Source organism: Elephantulus edwardii, unplaced genomic scaffold (genome assembly GCF_000299155.1).
Source record: "Elephantulus edwardii isolate Elephantulus edwardi_28Jun2011 unplaced genomic scaffold, EleEdw1.0 scaffold00086, whole genome shotgun sequence".
Lineage (NCBI taxonomy): Eukaryota > Metazoa > Chordata > Mammalia > Macroscelidea > Macroscelididae > Elephantulus > Elephantulus edwardii.
This window is the reverse complement of record NW_006399836.1, coordinates 4,082,301-4,099,631: the sequence shown is the minus strand read 5'-3', so window position 1 is coordinate 4,099,631 and position 17,331 is coordinate 4,082,301. Positions and strand designations below refer to the sequence as shown.

At 43.6% G+C, this 17,331-nt stretch overlaps 1 protein-coding gene across 1 annotated transcript in view; it reads left to right on the top strand.

The window, feature by feature from the left end:
• The window catches only part of RBX1 (ring-box 1, E3 ubiquitin protein ligase), a 23,021-nt gene extending 5,948 nt beyond the window's left edge, over window positions 1–17,073 (top strand). The window contains exons 3-5 of the mRNA XM_006890091.1: window positions 4,300–4,370; window positions 13,097–13,182; window positions 16,871–17,073. Coding sequence (XP_006890153.1) covers window positions 4,300–4,370; window positions 13,097–13,182; window positions 16,871–16,883 — 170 coding nt within the window. The 3' untranslated portion in view covers window positions 16,884–17,073. The remainder of the gene's footprint in view (window positions 1–4,299; window positions 4,371–13,096; window positions 13,183–16,870) is intronic.
• The last annotated feature ends 258 nt before the right edge of the window (window positions 17,074–17,331 follow it).

Below are 17,331 nucleotides of genomic sequence, written 5' to 3'. Positions count from 1 at the left end.
TCACCTCAGTAGCACCTAACAACAGCAGTAGTATGTAGGTTATTGTGTCTTTGGATGGGAATGAATGCATTTCTTGGGAAGACCACAGAGACAAAGACTATCAAATTCTGTATTCCCTCTGACTATATACCTGCTTTACAACCTGGTCAATTTTGCGTGTATGTGGGATACTGGTGTTATGTGTTATCCGGTCAGAACCATCTGAGCACTGACCCTCCAGCTGGTGTTCAGAGATTACCTGTCTTTGTCCCACAGTGCAGCTGGTGGATTTGAACTACATGTCTTTGGGATGGTAGCACAGCTCCTTACCACTAAGCCACCAGAGCTCATGAGCATGTTAGAATAGGGTAAGGTACAGATGTGTGGTCCATAGGGTTGTCGTGATTTGTAGTCAACTCAGCAGCACCTACATCAATGCGTTTGTATAATACCAGGGCTTCTCTCTCGTGTGTGTGTGTGTGTGTGTGTGTGTGTGTGTGTGTGTATTTCCATATGTCAAAGGCGTTTATAAACATACTGATTTGGGTAAAAGTTTACAGAACAAATTGGTTTGCCATTCAAAAGTTTGTACACATTTGTTTCATGGCATTGACTGCCATTCCCAGGACATAAGAGCACTTGCTGTTTGCTGTTTCCTTTCATCCTTATTACCTCTCCCTTCTGCCCTGTGAGCTTCACCATTGGGCAGATGCTGTCCATTCAGTCTCTTACCAGTTGCTTGTTTCAAGGAATTGATACCTACCTCAGTTACTGTCACCTTGTAGGTATGACATGGTAGATTTTTTTTTTTTTTACCGTGGTGGATTTTAAATATCAGATGAAGAAGGCAAATACTGAACTCCTGTAACAGAAAATTGCATGTTTTCTTATTAAGTTACCTCTTTTGTTTGTTAAGTTAGTATATATATTCTGCTATACATCTGGAATAGAAGAGCTCTGGTGGCCTACTGGTAAGGAGCTGTGCTGCATTCCCAAAGGCACGTGGTTCAAATCCACCAGCTGCTCCATGCGAAACGATGGAAAGTATCTTCCTGTGGGATTTACTGCCTCTGAAAACCACTTGGAGGGTCAAGTCTGAGTTATTTCCAACTCGACGGCATATAACAACAATAATAGGATAAAGTAGTGACTGAGGTCAAGTTTTTACCTATAGAAAATATACCTTTTGTTGTTTATTGACACAAATAAGAAACATTACTATTTCTGAATTTACCTGCCTTATAACATTGAATATATTATTATTTTAAAGCAAAAAATAAGAATCTTGACTCAGCAGTGGTCATTTTCTAATAAATTCTTACCTGTTACTAAATGAAAATGCTCTGGTGTGTTGCACTACTAACCAGAATGTTAGTCGTTTGAATCCACCAGCTGCTCCTCAGAAGAATGATGGGACATCTCCTTACGTTAGGATATTTACAGCCTTGGAAACCTGACGGCATTGTTCTGAGTTGGAACCGATTCAGTGGCCGTGAGTGAGTGACTAGTTAAGTGAATAACTAGATAGATGAATAACTAGATATGATTGACAATCAAACTCATTGCTGTCAAGTTGAGACTGCATCATGGTGGGCTCTGCAGCAGGTTTTCAGAGGATATGTTGCAGGACAGGAGGTTGCCCATCCTCTGAGGAGCAGCTGGTGAATTTGAACCATAGGCCACCAGAACTCCCTAACTACATGTATAGCTTTAAGTAAATTAAGGTGGCTTTGGCTTGCCCGTCATGGTACAGTGCTTAAACGCTCAGCCACCAGCTGTACCTTGGGAACTTGGAACATGCTGGCTGTGCTGCGGGAGAATGCTGTGGCAGTCGGCTCCTGGAAAGTTCCTGCCTTGGGAATCCTGCAGGAGCAGTTCTGCCTTGGGAACCCTGCGGGAGCAGTTCTGCTGTGTCCTGAAGGGTCACTGTGGGTCAGAATTGACGGGATGGCAGTGGCTTTGGGTTGTCAGATGGCTTTGCTCCATTCACACACTCTTTTAAAAGCATTTGCACAGGAACACCTCCTTTGATTCTGTATTGATATGCACGTGCCCATCCTTGAGTCTCGCGGTGGTTTTTCATTGCCTGGTTTCTTGGTAGGTTTAACTACTGAAATTTACAATTAGCTGGGTGTTGTCTTCCCTATTATATCTGTAATCTTTTTCCAGAGTAAGAAGGCATCCAAAAGCCCTTGATCCCCATTTTTGCCTTTAATATACTCATCATTTCCTAAAATCACAGATATGCCAGTGTGTTGAGTGTAAAATCTACCAACTCAAAAGATGACACCACTGCTTCCATCTCAGTCCCAGCTGCTTATGGGCTAAGTGTCTGCCTTTGCGGGTTAATAAGAAACCCAGTGTGATAAACAGTGCCAAACTGAAGTACCAAAAAAATGAGAAGCAGCCCAGTATGCACTCTCTTCTGTGTGTGGACTCACATTCTGTGCCAAAAGCCCAGAAATAATTAATACACGAGCCTTTTTTCTGATTGTATGGAATCACTTTTCACATTATATCCTTTCCTAACTACTTTTTTCTTTAATAAGATATGTTTTTAATGAGGAATCACTTTTCATATTATATCCCTTCCTGAGTACTTTTGTTCCTTAATAGGATTTTATATAAATAATATCTGGCTACTATTTTCTTCATATGGAAGTGGCTTCTGTGTGCCTTTGGAGCACTTCTGGGTTCTTGGCAAAGAAAGATGGGGTCTCCCTACAGGCACTTGAGGGGAGCAGGATAGAAGTCAAGTAGATGAAGACGTAATGGTAGTATACTTGATGAATGCTCTAACAGGTAACAGGTGTTGTGAGTAATTAAGGGAAAGGAATACTGCTCAGTCTAATTGGGACTGTAAGGAAAAGCTTCACCCAAGAAGTGGAGTTTGTGCAGGGTCTTGAAGTGTGGGGAGGGATTACAGAGATGGAGGAGGCAGGGGGCCATTTGACCTGTAGGGCGGTAACAGCCTGGGAGAAGGAAAAGACTGAAGCCCCAGGTGTGGTCTTGTGGGATTCATTGGGTTAATCCTACCACATCCACAGAAAGGAAGATCGAAATAGAATGTGGATGGGGTTTGCTTTTCATTTAAGAAATAGAAAACGTGTCTCTTGTTTAGCACATTTTATAATAGAGAATTCTCATCTAAGAGGATTATGATGTGCTCTGCCTTTCTTTACAATAAAGTGATGCATCCACAACTCTGAGATGTTCTATTTTCATTTTTTTTAACCCAAATAACATTTCTTGATCTTGTTATGTAGACCATCTCACTGGAAGCCAGAACTCCAGTTTTGTGTGTGTCCCAGGACAAAAAGAAAGGCCTGCAAATGCAGATCATTTGTTGAAGGGTGGAAAAATATCGTAGGGTATGAAGCTCATCCCCTAAAACCAAACATTCTCCTTAAAACCACGGCATTATTTTTTACAGTTTTACTGTTTTTATATGTTACTTTGGTGTGATCATCTCCTATTAAATAAACTTTCTTGGTGTTTTTTAATTCTTCAGAAAGGAGAATCCATTTAGTTACCACCTTCAGAGACTTCCTATCACACATTTTTGTTCTGTTACTATCTATGTGCAGTAGACCAGCTCTCTCTCAGCCAGATTTTTCATCTATTTAAATTCTCTTCCCTCTCTGTGGAATATTTTCTTTGGGTGTATTGTGATTTGCTTGGCTCACCAGACAGAATCATTTCAGGACAGTAAGCATCACAGATCTAGCTCAGACCCCAGGACATTGGCCTGACCTTTGCTTTGTTTACTATTATTATAAAGCATTCTGAATGACGATGCCCTTGGATGGACAGACCAGACTCTGGTTTGTCACAGGCCCCTTCACTCCCTGTTGTCTTAGACCGGGCCCGTTAGGGATTGCACCTTCTTAACCAGCTAAGCCTGCATGTGGCAAGCCTCGTTTATGAATACCTAAGAGGAAGCATTGATCAAGAATGTGAGAAGATGCCAGTTCTCAGAAAACTGTGAGGTGTGAGGTGGCTTCCAGGATTTAATAAATTCACCAAAATAGAAGGAATAATTTCCGCTTTAACAAGGTGGTTATGCTAAGAATTGAAACATGCCTTCTCCGTGTGTTAAGAAGATTAGTTGCCGCAGAGCATATTGCTAAGTCACACAGCTGCTTGTGCTATTCTTTACCCTTTCTCACATTTGTTAAAGAACCCATTATGACTGATTAACCACTTGCCGGGATACCGGTCTGCTCCCTCTCCCCTTTGTTTAATTGTGAAGTTATGTGGCTATAGATTGAGAAGGGTCTGCTCCTGAGGCCAACTCATCTTGTCTTCTTGTTCCCACAGGCATAGAATGTCAAGCTAACCAGGCATCCGCGACTTCGGAAGAGTGTACCGTTGCATGGGGAGTCTGTAACGTAAGGAAGTGTCTTTATGTATCATCATGGCTTATAAACCTTTTACCTCTTTTCCTGCCCTGTCTGTCTTGAAACTAAACAGGGGGGAAAGACCACCTTTCTTCCAAAAGGGATGCAAATAGTAAAAATACAACAACAAAAAAACACATTACATGATGGTACTGTTAGCCTATTAGAGGATAAATATTAGTGACTAGAAGGAGGCATTGAGTGTATTACTTACAAAGTAGGCCCAGTTGTTAGCAACACTCTGAGGATTTGGAAATTGCCTTCAAAGTTCAGTCTTCAGAATATTCTCCTTTTGGTAAAAATCTTTACTTCCTGGGTAGATTTTTTTTATTAATTTTAGTGAACATTTACAGAGATTTTGGGTTTCCATTCATTCATTGATGCACTATTTTCTCTACCCTCCCCCGCCCCAGACTTTTTAAATTAAGTCGAAGTGTCGTACTAAATATGATGAGTAAGTTGAGAGGGAGAAAAGAATGAGAGAGAGAGTGTGTGTGTGTGTGTGTGTGTCTCTGGGGGGGGAGAGGAGTGTGCGCACGCAAGTGTGTGTGGCAAATGTGTAGAGTTTGGATTTGGTTGGTTGGCTTTAGCATGGCTCCTGCCGTAAATGTTCGTGCTTCATCCTTGTAATGAGCATGCACCCTTCCAAGGTAAAGGAGACAGCGTTGGAGGATAACACATGATTAATATGGGATTTCTGGCATGTTTTAAAAATTTATCCTAATTGCTACAGAGTCAGAGACACGTGAACTAATACTTACATTTGTCCTGCTCTGGACTTCTGTGCCGTCAGAAAACCACATAAAGCTTCTGGCCCAACCTCAAGCTGAGGACTCTGCAATCAGAATGACCCTCCCTGTCTCTGTGACTGGCTTACCACGGGACTTCACTTTTTAACAAAGTCTTCAACATGTTGAAGCTGAATTTCCTCATGTAAAATGGGATTAGATTTGAGGCATTGACCACTAATGATTGAAGACCAGATGAGTGGTGAGATGAAATAAAAAAATATCATCATCTATGAAAAGAGCAAAAGGTCATTACAAAGACAGAGGAGAAAGAAAAGACCAAAATGGATGTCAGAAAGGAGAGGCTCTTGGAAATGGCACTAGAGCTTTGAGAAGCCAAAACAAATGGAAGAGATACAAATGTAAAAAAGATGAACAGAAGATTTCAAGGGGCAGCTCGAGAAGACAAAAGTATAATGGAATAGGCAAACATAAGTCAGAATAAAAGGGACGAACTCACTTGATAGTTCTCAAGCTAAGAGAACAGATAAACAAATTCAAGCCTAGAATTTCTTAGAGATGCTGTGGGCAAAATCTTGCGTGATCCAAGAAGCATCAAAAGAAGATGAAGGGAATACACAGAGTCACTGTACTTAAAATAAGTGATGGACATTGAACCATTTCTGAAGCAGCATATGCTCAAAAACTGGTAGTAAAGAAGGTAGATATTCAAGCTGCACTGAAGACATTGGCAAAAAATAAAGCTCCAGGAATTGATTGGATGCTCACGAGTCTGTGCCAGGAAATTTGGAAGACAGCTGCCAGCCTGGCTAGCTGACTGAAAGATCTATATTCCTATTCCCAAGGAAGGAAGGTAATCCAACACAATATGAAAAATACTAAACACTGTCATTAATATCACATGCAAGCAAAATACTGCTGAAGATTATTGAAAAAATAGCTAGAATAATACTTGGACTGCCTGAAGTTCAGGCTGGATTTAGAAGAAGCTGTGGCACCAGGAATAGCTTTGCTAATGTGAGGTGGATTTTGGCTGAAAGAATAGACTACTAGAATGTTTGTCTGAGATTTATTGACTATTCAAAGGCATTTGTCTATGGAAATCACATCAGACTATGGTTAACAGTGAAAAGACTGAGATTCTCAGAACATTTCATGTGCTCATAGGAGACCTAAACCCATTGCTGTTGTTGAAACGAGCCAGGGAACACTCAGTGGTTTGAAATCAAGAAAGGTGTGCATCAAGGCTGTATCCTTTCTCCATAACTATTCAGTCTATATTCTGAGCAGATTGTTTGAGAAGCTGGACTCTGTGAACAAGAATTTGGCAATTGGATTGGAGGGATACTCATCATCATGCTGTGTTACACAGATAACAATCTTGCTTGCTGAAAGTGAAGAGGACTTGAAGTGCTTGCTACAGTAGATCAGAGACTGCAGCCTTCAATATTGATTACATCTCAGTATCAAGAAGATAAAAATTATCACCACTGCACCAGTAGGCAACATCATGATGGAAATGTCCTTGGTTTTATTTTACTTGTATTCACCCTTGATGCCAAGCTGTCAAGAAATCAAAATATGTATTTGTAAAGTCTGCTATCAGGGACCTCTCCAAAATACTGGCGAACAATAATGTCAAAGACTAAGGTGCACCTGATTCAGGTGATGGCCTTTTCAATCATGTGCATGTGAGAGTTGGACATTGAAATAGGATGACACAAAGATCCTGTGCCTTTGAGTGGTGGTGGTGGTGTAGGTGAAGGGTACAGGATATAATTCGATGGACTACCAGAAGAACAGTTATGTCTTTGAGAAAGTGCAGCCAGAGTGCTACTAGAAGGCAAGGATGAGGAAGCTTCATCTCACATATGTTGGGCATGTTTCTAGGAGGGGGCCCTTCCTTGGAAAGAGACATCATCCTTGGAAAGGTGTAGGGTCAACGGAAGAAAGGAAGATCTTCAGTGAGATGGATTGATGCTGTGACTGCAGCATTGGACTCGAGTGTGTCAAGAGATTGTGAGGATGGCACAGGATAGGATAGGGTTCACCTATCAACAATAAAGATGTAATTAGGATTAAATGACAGAGTGTTTAAAATCACATGTGCACATGGGATGCGTAAGTATCCATTGTTGTTGTTGTTATGGATTGTCAAGTTGGACCTAGCTTATAGATGACCCTCCAGCGAGCAGGTTTTCAGAGGCAGTAAATTGCAAGGGAAGGGACTGGCTGTCTTTGTCCTGCAGAACAGTGGTGGGTTTGAACCGTATGCCTTTGGGGTGGCAGCAGTTTACTACCACTAAGCCACTAGAGCTTCCTTAAGTGTCTAACACGTTGCCGCAAATGACGGCAAATGTGTTTCTAAGCATGGTTGTCAATTTGAAAAATGTGCGGCAACGTTGTAAATAAATACAAGTAAAGTCTCACTTTGGGCATATTTTTAGGAAGAACCTTGGAGAATGTTAAAAAGAGCGAGGGCCACATGGGGAGCACTACTACCTGACCATTGACAACGTCACAGGGGAATCTATCCATGCCCACAGTATCAGTAACATAAAACCAATGCCCATGAGGTCAGGCAAGTCCCCCATGCTCCCATCCTCATATCTTCTCAACACCGATCTTATTGCTTCACTGGGTCCAGGATCCAATGTGATAGCTCACAGAACACGTAGAACCATATTGGGAGAGTTAAAAGGTTATAATTCAAATGATACAATAGAGGTCTATATTGGAGAGGGTGAAATCAAGTCTCTCCTTGGAGGCTAGGATTTTGAAGCTCCGCCTCGCTTATTTTGGACATGTGGCCAGGAGAGATCAGTTCTTGGAGAAGAACATCATGCTCGGAAGAGTGGACAGACAGTGCAGGAGAGGAAGACCCTGGATGAGATGGATTGATAGAGTAACTGGGGCAATGGAGGTTCGTGTGTCAGAATTAGTGAGACTGGCTCAGGACAGGGCAGGGTTCAGAGCTGCTGTAAGTGGGGTCGCTACACATAGCAGGCGACTAAATGGCACATAGCATATAGTGACAGGTTTGGAAGCAGTAGTGGCATCCACTTCCTAGATAACATGCCTTCAGAAACTCGATGAAATTAGATAAATGTTGATAGTTGTAGAGGGGCTTCAGGCCTTTTGTTCATAAGGTAGCTATGAGTTATGCTCAACTCGAAGACTATCAACAATAAAAAAATTCAGATTAATAACAAAATACAGTCAAGACAGCTCCTAAAATGTGTGCAATGGTGCCTTGAGCAACACTGAGACTCTTAAGTGTTCCTAAGTTCTCAGTCTTGCCAGTATTGGCTCCCCCATCCCCACCCCAAAGTCCCTTCTCACATCTAATTCTCCAGTTTAGCCATCACTGCTACTGCTGTCCCAAAGTGTGTCCTGCATTTCTCTGGATTGGAGGACTCTCCTCTCTGGCTGGTGGGAAGAATTTCATTTCCACCTACAGCTCTTCAGTTTATTTGCGAGACTAGCCGGTTCTCTTGTAAATTACAGAGACAGGCCAATCCCCTTGTGGCTAGGCCCACAAGCCCCACACACATAGTCCCATCTACCTGCATAGCAACATCACGTAAGAGCTGCTGCTGCTGCTGTTAGGTGCCATCGAGTTGAGTATGACTCCTAGAAACCCTATGAACCGAAGATCTGAACCCTGTTGTGTCCTGTGCCATCCTGACACACAGAGCCCATTGAAGTAGTCACTGTGTCAGTCCACCTAGTTGAGAATCTTCCTGTCCTTCGCCAATCCTCCACCCTTCCCAGCATCTTGTCCTTCTCCAAAGAATATCCTTTCTTAGCAACATGCCCAAAGTATGAAGCAAAGCCTCATCATTCTTGCCTCCAAAGAGCACTCTGACTGTACTCTCTCCAAGATATATCAGTTAGTTCTCTTGGCCATCCATCAGTGCTCTTCTCCAACACCACACTTCAAAGGCTGTTTCTTTTTTCTGTCATCCTTATTCATTGACCAGCTCTCAGATGGCTAGAGAAGACATATTGAAAGATGAACTCCATTAGAGAGACATCATGCTGGGGAAAATAGAAGGTCAGCAAAGGGGAGGAAGACTCTCAACAAGATGAATTGATGGTGACCACCACAGTGGGCTCACAATGCATGGGCTAGCTGACTTGATGGTTGTTGTTGTTGTTGTTGTTATGTGCCGTTGAGTCGTTTGCGACTCATAGCGACCCTATGTACAACAGCCCTAAACCCTGTACTATCCTGTGCCAATCACACTGCCTCTGACACACCCATGCTGATTACCCCAGTCACTGAATCAGTCCATCTCATAGAGGGCCTTCCCCTCCTGCGCTGTCCCTCCACCCTCCCAAGCATGATGTCCCTCTCCAAAGACCTGTCCCTCCTGGCAACATGTCCAAAGTATGTCGGACGAAGCCCCAGAATCTTAGCCTCCAAGGAGTTGTTGTTGTTATGTGCCGTCGAGTCGCTTGCGACTCATAGCGACCCTGTGTACAACAGCCCTAAACTGTGCTCTATCCCGTGCCAATCTCATTGCCTCTGACACACCCATCCCGATTACCCCAGTCACTGAATCAGTCCACCTCATAGAGGGTCTTCCCCTCCTGCGCTGTCCCTCTACTCTACCCAGCATGATGTCCTTCTCTAAAGACCTGTCTCTCCTTACAACATGTCCAAAGTATGTCAGACGAAGCCCCAGAATCCTTGCCTCCAAGGAGCAGCCTGGTTTAACCCTCTCTACGATGAATCTGTTTGTTTTCTTGGCAGTCCATGGTACATTCAATACTCTTCTCCAGCACCAGAGCTCAAAAGCATCAATTCTCCTTCTATCCTCCCTAGTCATTGTCCAGCTCTCTGATGCATAACAAGTGATTGCAAAGACCATGGCCTGTATCAGGCACACCTTCGTCTCCAAAGAGACACTGTTGCTCTTGAGTACTTTAGAGAGGTCCCTAACAGCAGACTTTCCCATCGCAATACGTTTTTTGATTTCCTGGCTGCTGGTGCCAAGAGTGTTGACTGTGGAGCCAAGCAAACTAAAGCTGTGAACAATCTCAATCTCTTCTCCATCCATCCTGATGGTACCTAACAATAACAAATGAGTACAGTCTTACGCAACATAGTATCTGTTCAGGGAGCATCCATCTTCTTAGTATGTGATACCGTTAGATTATATAATAAAGTTCAGAATTCTTAGAGAACAAGGTGCATCAGAGATAACCTCAAAACACAAAAATACTGTCCCAGCTGCTAAAAGATCCACTCCACTGACCGCTCTAAGGTTAATAGGGAAAGGGCAAGAGTGTCAGATACGAGGAAATGAAGTGCTAATGATGTGAATTGAGGCTTAAACACAAAATCCTTCTCCGCACATTGACGATCACTGCTAAGACACCAAACTTGTTCAAGATGCTTAAAGAAAAAGCAGGACCAGACTTACAAGGCCGAATTCAGTGCCCGCCCCGCATGGTTCAAGCGCCTCCGATGTTGTTGTGGGTATAATGTGGAAGTTCTTGGTGAGTCAGTGATTGCTGAGGCAGAGAATTTTGTTGCACAAGGATTTGTTGAAAGCTCGGCCAAACTGAAGTGTTACTACAACTGTAGATGACTTATCATCCTTTTTCACAGAGCACCTCATGGGTGTTAAGTGACACAGGGCTGTGGTGTAGATGGCAGCGAGCCACACTTTCTCCATCAGCTCAGAGCTCTCACAGTGTTAGGTCCCCATTCTCCATCCGGCCCTTGTGTCCAGGTTCACAGTGTCCTGCATTGACCAAGGGATGCTTCCATCATTTATGAGGAGGGAGAAGGAAATCAAACAGACTGGGCTCTTGGCTCTCCCTGTCATTCAAGCATATCTCAAGGAGCCTTTGTTACTTTGTGTTTGGAGGAAAAAAGAATGGACGTCCTCTGAAATGTGGCTAATGAGAAAACTAGCCCAGCGGCTCCCACAAGCCAGCCACAAAGGAGCGTGATGGCGTCACCAAACCTTGGACTGGTCCTAGGGCCCATGCTGTGCCTTCTGCTAGCCAGCTCCATGAATTAGACAAGTCACTCAACTTGTCTGTGCAGGAGTTTCCTGTCTGTCAAAGGGAGATAATGATATCTGTCATCCTCGCCTGACAGGTTGCTCAGAGGCTCCAAGGATGGAATATATGCCCCCATCTTCTGTAAACGGCAAGGCAGTGCTTAGTGTTATGCCTCTTGTTATGTACCATCGAGTTTATAGCTGACCCTCTCGTGGGTTTTCAGAGGCAGTAAATTGCATGGAGGAATTTGCCCATCCTTTTCTAGCAGAGCAGCTGATGAGATCCAGCAGCATGCCTTTGGGATTGTAGTGCAGCTTCTTATCACTAGGCCCCCAGAGCTCCCTAGTGTATGTCTGAGGCCACTAAGTAACCTTGTTACTAGATTTTATATGTTAGCAGGAAGAAAGTATGATGAGGATGTTTGGGGACCCTGTTTCGTGCTCTGCACCCTCATTTGCAGCCCTCGTTCCCTCCTGCATTTGCTAACTTTGGAGATGGTTGGGATTTGGGATACAAGGGTGGGTGGAAGTTGGAGGAGGGTGTCTTGAATCCCTTCTGTGATCCTGTCTCCACTACCTGCTGGTTGAGAAAATGCCTCAACCTTCTGCCAAATTTTATCTGGATCTGGTGGTGTCATTTGGGGGGCATGTGAGTCCTGTTGAGCATCCATGGTGGTGGTGTATGAATTTCAGCTGTTTCTTACAGAATTGTCTCTTAATTTTGTCAACACACACATCAGAGGATAATCACACATAGTTCAGTCTTTACGTGTTTTTTTTAAATTGTGATTATAACAAAAGTTTACCCAAAAATAGGGTTTTCCTTCATTCACTGATGCATATTTTCCTCCATCCTGTCCTTTGTTCCTATCCCAGTTCACTTTATAATGCACGTCTTCAGATTGTTAATTGTCATGCATGTGATGCCCAGTTGTGCATTCCTTTCTGTTTGCAGTCTGTTCCCTCATCTGTTCCAGTACAACTTCATTATCTTGTTCTCTCCCCACCACCACCCGTGTCAATCCTATTTTATCTCGGTCTTCTTGAGGTTCCACACCCGCTTGGAGAATCATCCTACCTTTCTAAGTGTTACAGTAGCTGTATTGAACTGGGGTGTCAGCCTTCTCCATCCCTGCCTCACTTGGACAGCCATGGTTGATGGGAAGGGTGCTTCCTTGTGTCTTAGAGCCCCACTCAGGATGCAGGAAAGAGACAACACCAGGGAACCGCCGCCTGACGTAACATTCAGTCACCGCTCTGAAAGCCCTCACACAGGTCCTGCCTTTTCCTGGGTCTGAGATCCACCAGCATCCCCAGCCCTCTTGCTCTTTCACTCTGTCTAAATGAGGGGTCAGCTCCACGGTGTCAGCTGCCAGTGTGCAGCCTACCCACCATAGTGCTTCCTTCCACCCCACCTTATCTATGAGGAAAGGTCCTTGGCCCAAGTGGAACTGTGTGTGAGGAGTATTGGGGACGTGGTGGGTTTTAGGGCTGCGTGAGCTGCATTCACAGTACACTATCAAGCACTGAGGACAGGTCTCTTCCTCCTGGGGTGCCCATTCTCCAAGAGAGGGGGCAGGAAAGTGGGTGTTTGGCATCCTTGTGTGACCAAGGCTCCACTTTCCCAAGGCAAGGATGCCTCTGCTTACAGGCTGAATGGGACAGGAGCCGCAGCCCGTTTACTTTAAGGATAGGATAGAGCCCCATGCCGGCCCACCCCCCTGGTCTTTCCAGGGCATCCACATCCTTAGTGGTAATATGTTTCTAACAAATGTTTCACCAGAAACCTGCCTGTACTAATAAGCGGACTCTTGGGCCCTCCGTGTTGTCAGCCCCTGTCTGGTATAGCTTGCTCTGCAGAGCCCCCCCCCCTCCCTGCTCCACAGGAAATCTCGGTGGGCGGTGGCACTCCGAGCCATTTGTAATTCAGTGTCTCTTTTTCTTTCAGCACGCTTTTCATTTCCACTGCATCTCTCGCTGGCTCAAAACACGACAGGTGTGTCCATTGGACAACAGAGAGTGGGAATTCCAAAAGTAAGTATCTCTGCTTATTGTGACATGTGATTGGACTTTATGATCATCGTCAGTCTCTGACTCACCTCACCACAGGTGGAGGGTGCTCCACTGTGTAGACGTTACAGAAAGGATGAACCCACGTTAAATTAGAAGCTTGAAGTCCAGGATTTCCCAGTCTTCTGGGATCGGTCGGTAAAGGCAGAGCATATGGGAATCTGTTAACGTGTCACTATTTCCAAAATCATTTCTAAAATGGGCTGATTAAATGTCAAATTGATTTGCTTTGGGCTTGAATGGTAGCCACTTACCATGTTTCCTTATCTCTTATTGATTAATTTGGAAACTGCATTTTGGGTATCTTTTGATTAATTGTGTAAATAAAATATGACATGGTGAATTTTAAATAATTGTATGGTCAGAAAGCGTTCACCACAAAAGAATCCCCCCTTACAACACCTCCTTCCGTTCCCAGAGGTGGAGCAGCAACAGCTTTAAGAAGCTTTCGTGATCATTCCTGTGTGTGATGGTGGTGTTAGGTGCCTTCAGTCAACTAGGACTCAACAACTCCGTGAACAACAGATGTGCACCGTATACACATGTAGATACACATACTTAGACGTGTGTATAAAATAGAAGCATCTTGTTTGTTCATTCACTTTGCTTTTTTATTTCTAGTGTATCTTGAAGATGATTTTTCTTTCTGTACATAAGGTTAAAACTTGACTATTTTATTATAAACATAGTCAGATTCCACCCTTCTCCAAGAATTTGTCCTCCTTTACCCGACTCCCACTGGTGAGCAGAGTGACCCTTAGCCCACTTGCCAGTACTGTTGTATCAGACTTTCTTCATGGCCAGGCTGATTGATGAAATGTTGTGTTTCATTATTTCAGGTTTTCATAATTTTATATCTTCTCTTTTTTTCTGGGAAAAGCCTACTTATATCTTTTGTTCCTCCCCCCGTTGGACTATTGGTCATTTTCTTGTGGGGAAAATTACTTTTCTTTAAATATGAATATTAGTAGAATATTCTTACATTTACAAAATGAAAAATAGAGTTACTTAGTTGTGAACTATTTGGAAATCTTTTATTGGTAATACTATTTTGCTTTCAGATTTTATTTTTATAGAGAATATTAGAAGTCATATCAAATGCATACTCTTTTCTTTCTTTCTTCAGAAACCTATAAAAAAATTAAAAAAAGAAACCTACCAAATATTCAAAGTGGAAATCTCTCATTGCTGCAGTTATTTTTCATTAAGACTTTATTTTGTTTTATTATTTTGTGTGTGTGTGTACCATTAAATCGGATCTGACTGGCACAGAAGGAGATTGCCCCTCTTTTTCCAGCAGAGCATCTGGTGGATTTGGACCATGTACCTCTGGGGTTGAATCGCAGCTTCTTGCCACTAGGCCGCCAAAGCTCCTAGACTTTATTTTGATATAGAATGTTAGAAGTTTTATCAAATGCATTCTCGTTTTTTGGGTTTGGTTGTTTTTTGGTTTTGTTTTGGTTTTTTTAATTTTTTTATTTTATTTTATTATTATTTTGTGTGTCTGTGTACCGTCAAATCGGATCTGACTGGTACAGGAGGAGATTGTCCCTCCTTTCCCGGCAGAGCATCTGGTGGATTCGAACCATGCACCTCTGGGATTGCAGTGCAGCTTCTTGCCACTAGGCCACCAGACCTCCCCTTGTTTGTTTTTTTTAAGAAAACTGCCCGATACTTAGTGCCTAGGTCATACTATTGCTCTCCATTCATCAACGTAGGATGCTGAGTATTGGGAAAGATGGGAACTTGCATGAGAAGCCCTCCTCTGTCCTCAGGGAGCTTACAATCTGACTTGCAGCCATGAATCACGACAGAGTTTCCATGGTCTTGCTACATCTTTGTCCTAGTGAGACCACTGCCCTCAAGCAGGCTCAAGGTCCCAACTCTGCCCTGTTGTCCACAGCCCAGGCCAAGGGCTAAAGTGTAAGAACAAGGGGGGTGGGGTGGGGGAGGGGTTGTTGTGGTTGTTATGTGCTGTGAGTTGCCTGCAATCCTACAAACAGCAGCTCTGAAGCCTGCCCTGAGCCAACACATCAACCCCCATTGCCCCAGTTACTGTATCAGTCCATTTTATTGGGGGGTTTTCTTCTCCTGAACTGTTCCTCCAATTTTCCAAGCCTGATGTTCTTTTCCAAGGACCGGTCTCTCCTGACCACGTGTCCAGATTATTAAGATGGAGATTCAAAATCTTAGCCTCCAAGGAGAAATTTCGTTTCACCCTCTCCAGGAGAGACCCACTTGCTTTCTTGGCAGTCCATGGTATGTTCAAGACTCTTCTCCAGCTCCACAATTTGAAGGCATCAATTCTTCTTCTGTCCTCCTTAGTCATTGTCCAGCTCTCTGAAGCATGGCAAGTAATTGCAAAGACCATAGCCTGGATTAGGCACACCTTAGTCTCTAGACTGAATATTGTTGCTTTTTAGCAAGAAAAGAGAGGTCCCTGACAGCAGATTTTCCCAGTGCAATTCATCTTTTGAGTTCTCGACTGCTGGTGATAAAGAGTGTTGATTGTAGAGCCAAACAAGCTCTAATTAACCTCAGTCTCTTCCATCTGTCATGGTGCTGCCAGTTGGCCCGGTGGTGAGAATCTTTGTCTTCTTGATAATGAAGACTACAGTCCTTGACCTTCTACAGCAAGCACTAGGCGAGTGTGGAGAACTCCTGCTGCTTTTTCCAGCTGCCACTGTCCTCAGCAGTGGTGGTCAGTGCACTGGGCAAGCAGAGTCGTGAGGAACGGTCACAGCCATCTTTCATCTGGTAGGCGACTTTAATACTTTCTTTACTTTCCTGTGGAAAGTACTGGAAGGACCAGATTTAAGTTACTGTCCTTCAGGTTGATGGATTCAGAGGTCAGAGCTCTGATGCCCCCATTTCTGGACACAGAATCACAGGTTTCCGTTTAGAATCTTAACTGTCCAGAGAGAACCAGGCAGAGTATTCTGTAAGATGACGAAGATTCTCTTTTTAAGAAACATTTCTACTTATATATGGACGAAATTGCCTGGATTTATTTAGTTCTCCAACTTTAAAACTTAAAACTCATTGCCATCAAATCTGACTTACAGCTGAGTGTCCAGCAGGTTTTCAGAGACAGTAAGTTGCATAGCCCACAGTATTTATCCCACCCCCAGACTCACCTGAATTGAGGAGCAGAGGTAGAAGCCATCTGCCCTAGGTTGGGGTCAGGCCTGAGGCTGAACAGCTGAATGAAGGCCAGCAGTTGGGGTTCTCTTTCACAGCTCACAGCTCTGATGCACCTTCTTATCTCCCTAATGGCCCCCACAATCTGACTGGTGCAAAGAGAGTCCCATAGGCAGGGCTGTGTCATGGGACAGGACCACCACAAGGAAGTGAACGAGGGGTCATTAGTTGCCTTTGAGTCCATTTCAGTTCATAGCAACCTGATGTGTAACAGAGAAGCATTCCTGGCCTGTGGTTGGTAGGTAAGGAATGATAGAAGGGACAGAGCGCTGAGAGGTGGATCCTGGCAAAGGGACAGAGGACTGTGTCATAGTGGAGCCTTGGAACATGCTTGTACTGGGTACATTTTCTTCAAAGTTCTTACTAAATTTGTTCCTGTGTTTAAGCAAGTATTATAGTCTCTCACAGACATTACCATAGAATTAATAAAATAATTTCCTTTGTCTTCCAGGTACGGACACTAGAAAAAATGAATTCTCCAATCAAATTTAACTGTTTTGTTATTCATTTAGTGACTTGCCCTCCTGTTCCTTAATTATCGATTAGATAGGACTGTGTCTTCCCTCTTTGTCTTTCGGTTTATTGTGTTCATGGAGCCATACTATATTGTGTGTCAAATAAAGTCATTTGAGTTCTGAAACCAGTGCTGTCTCTTGTGTCTTTGAGAATGAATTAAGCACAAGGCCCTCTTCCTGTGCTGGAAAAACAGCTTTTGAAAAGGAATTATTGGCTTGAGCAGAGCTGTCCTATAAACACAGCTCTTGGTTCTTGTGAGGCAAGCAAGCCGGGCCCCTGGTCCTGGAAGCACTGCTTTCCTTCCAAGTGATGTGGGTGTGTCTAAAACCAGCCTGGCTGCAGAGAGCTTTCTTGTCCCCTTGCTGCTCTCTGCTTTCCTCATCTGTAAAATGGGTT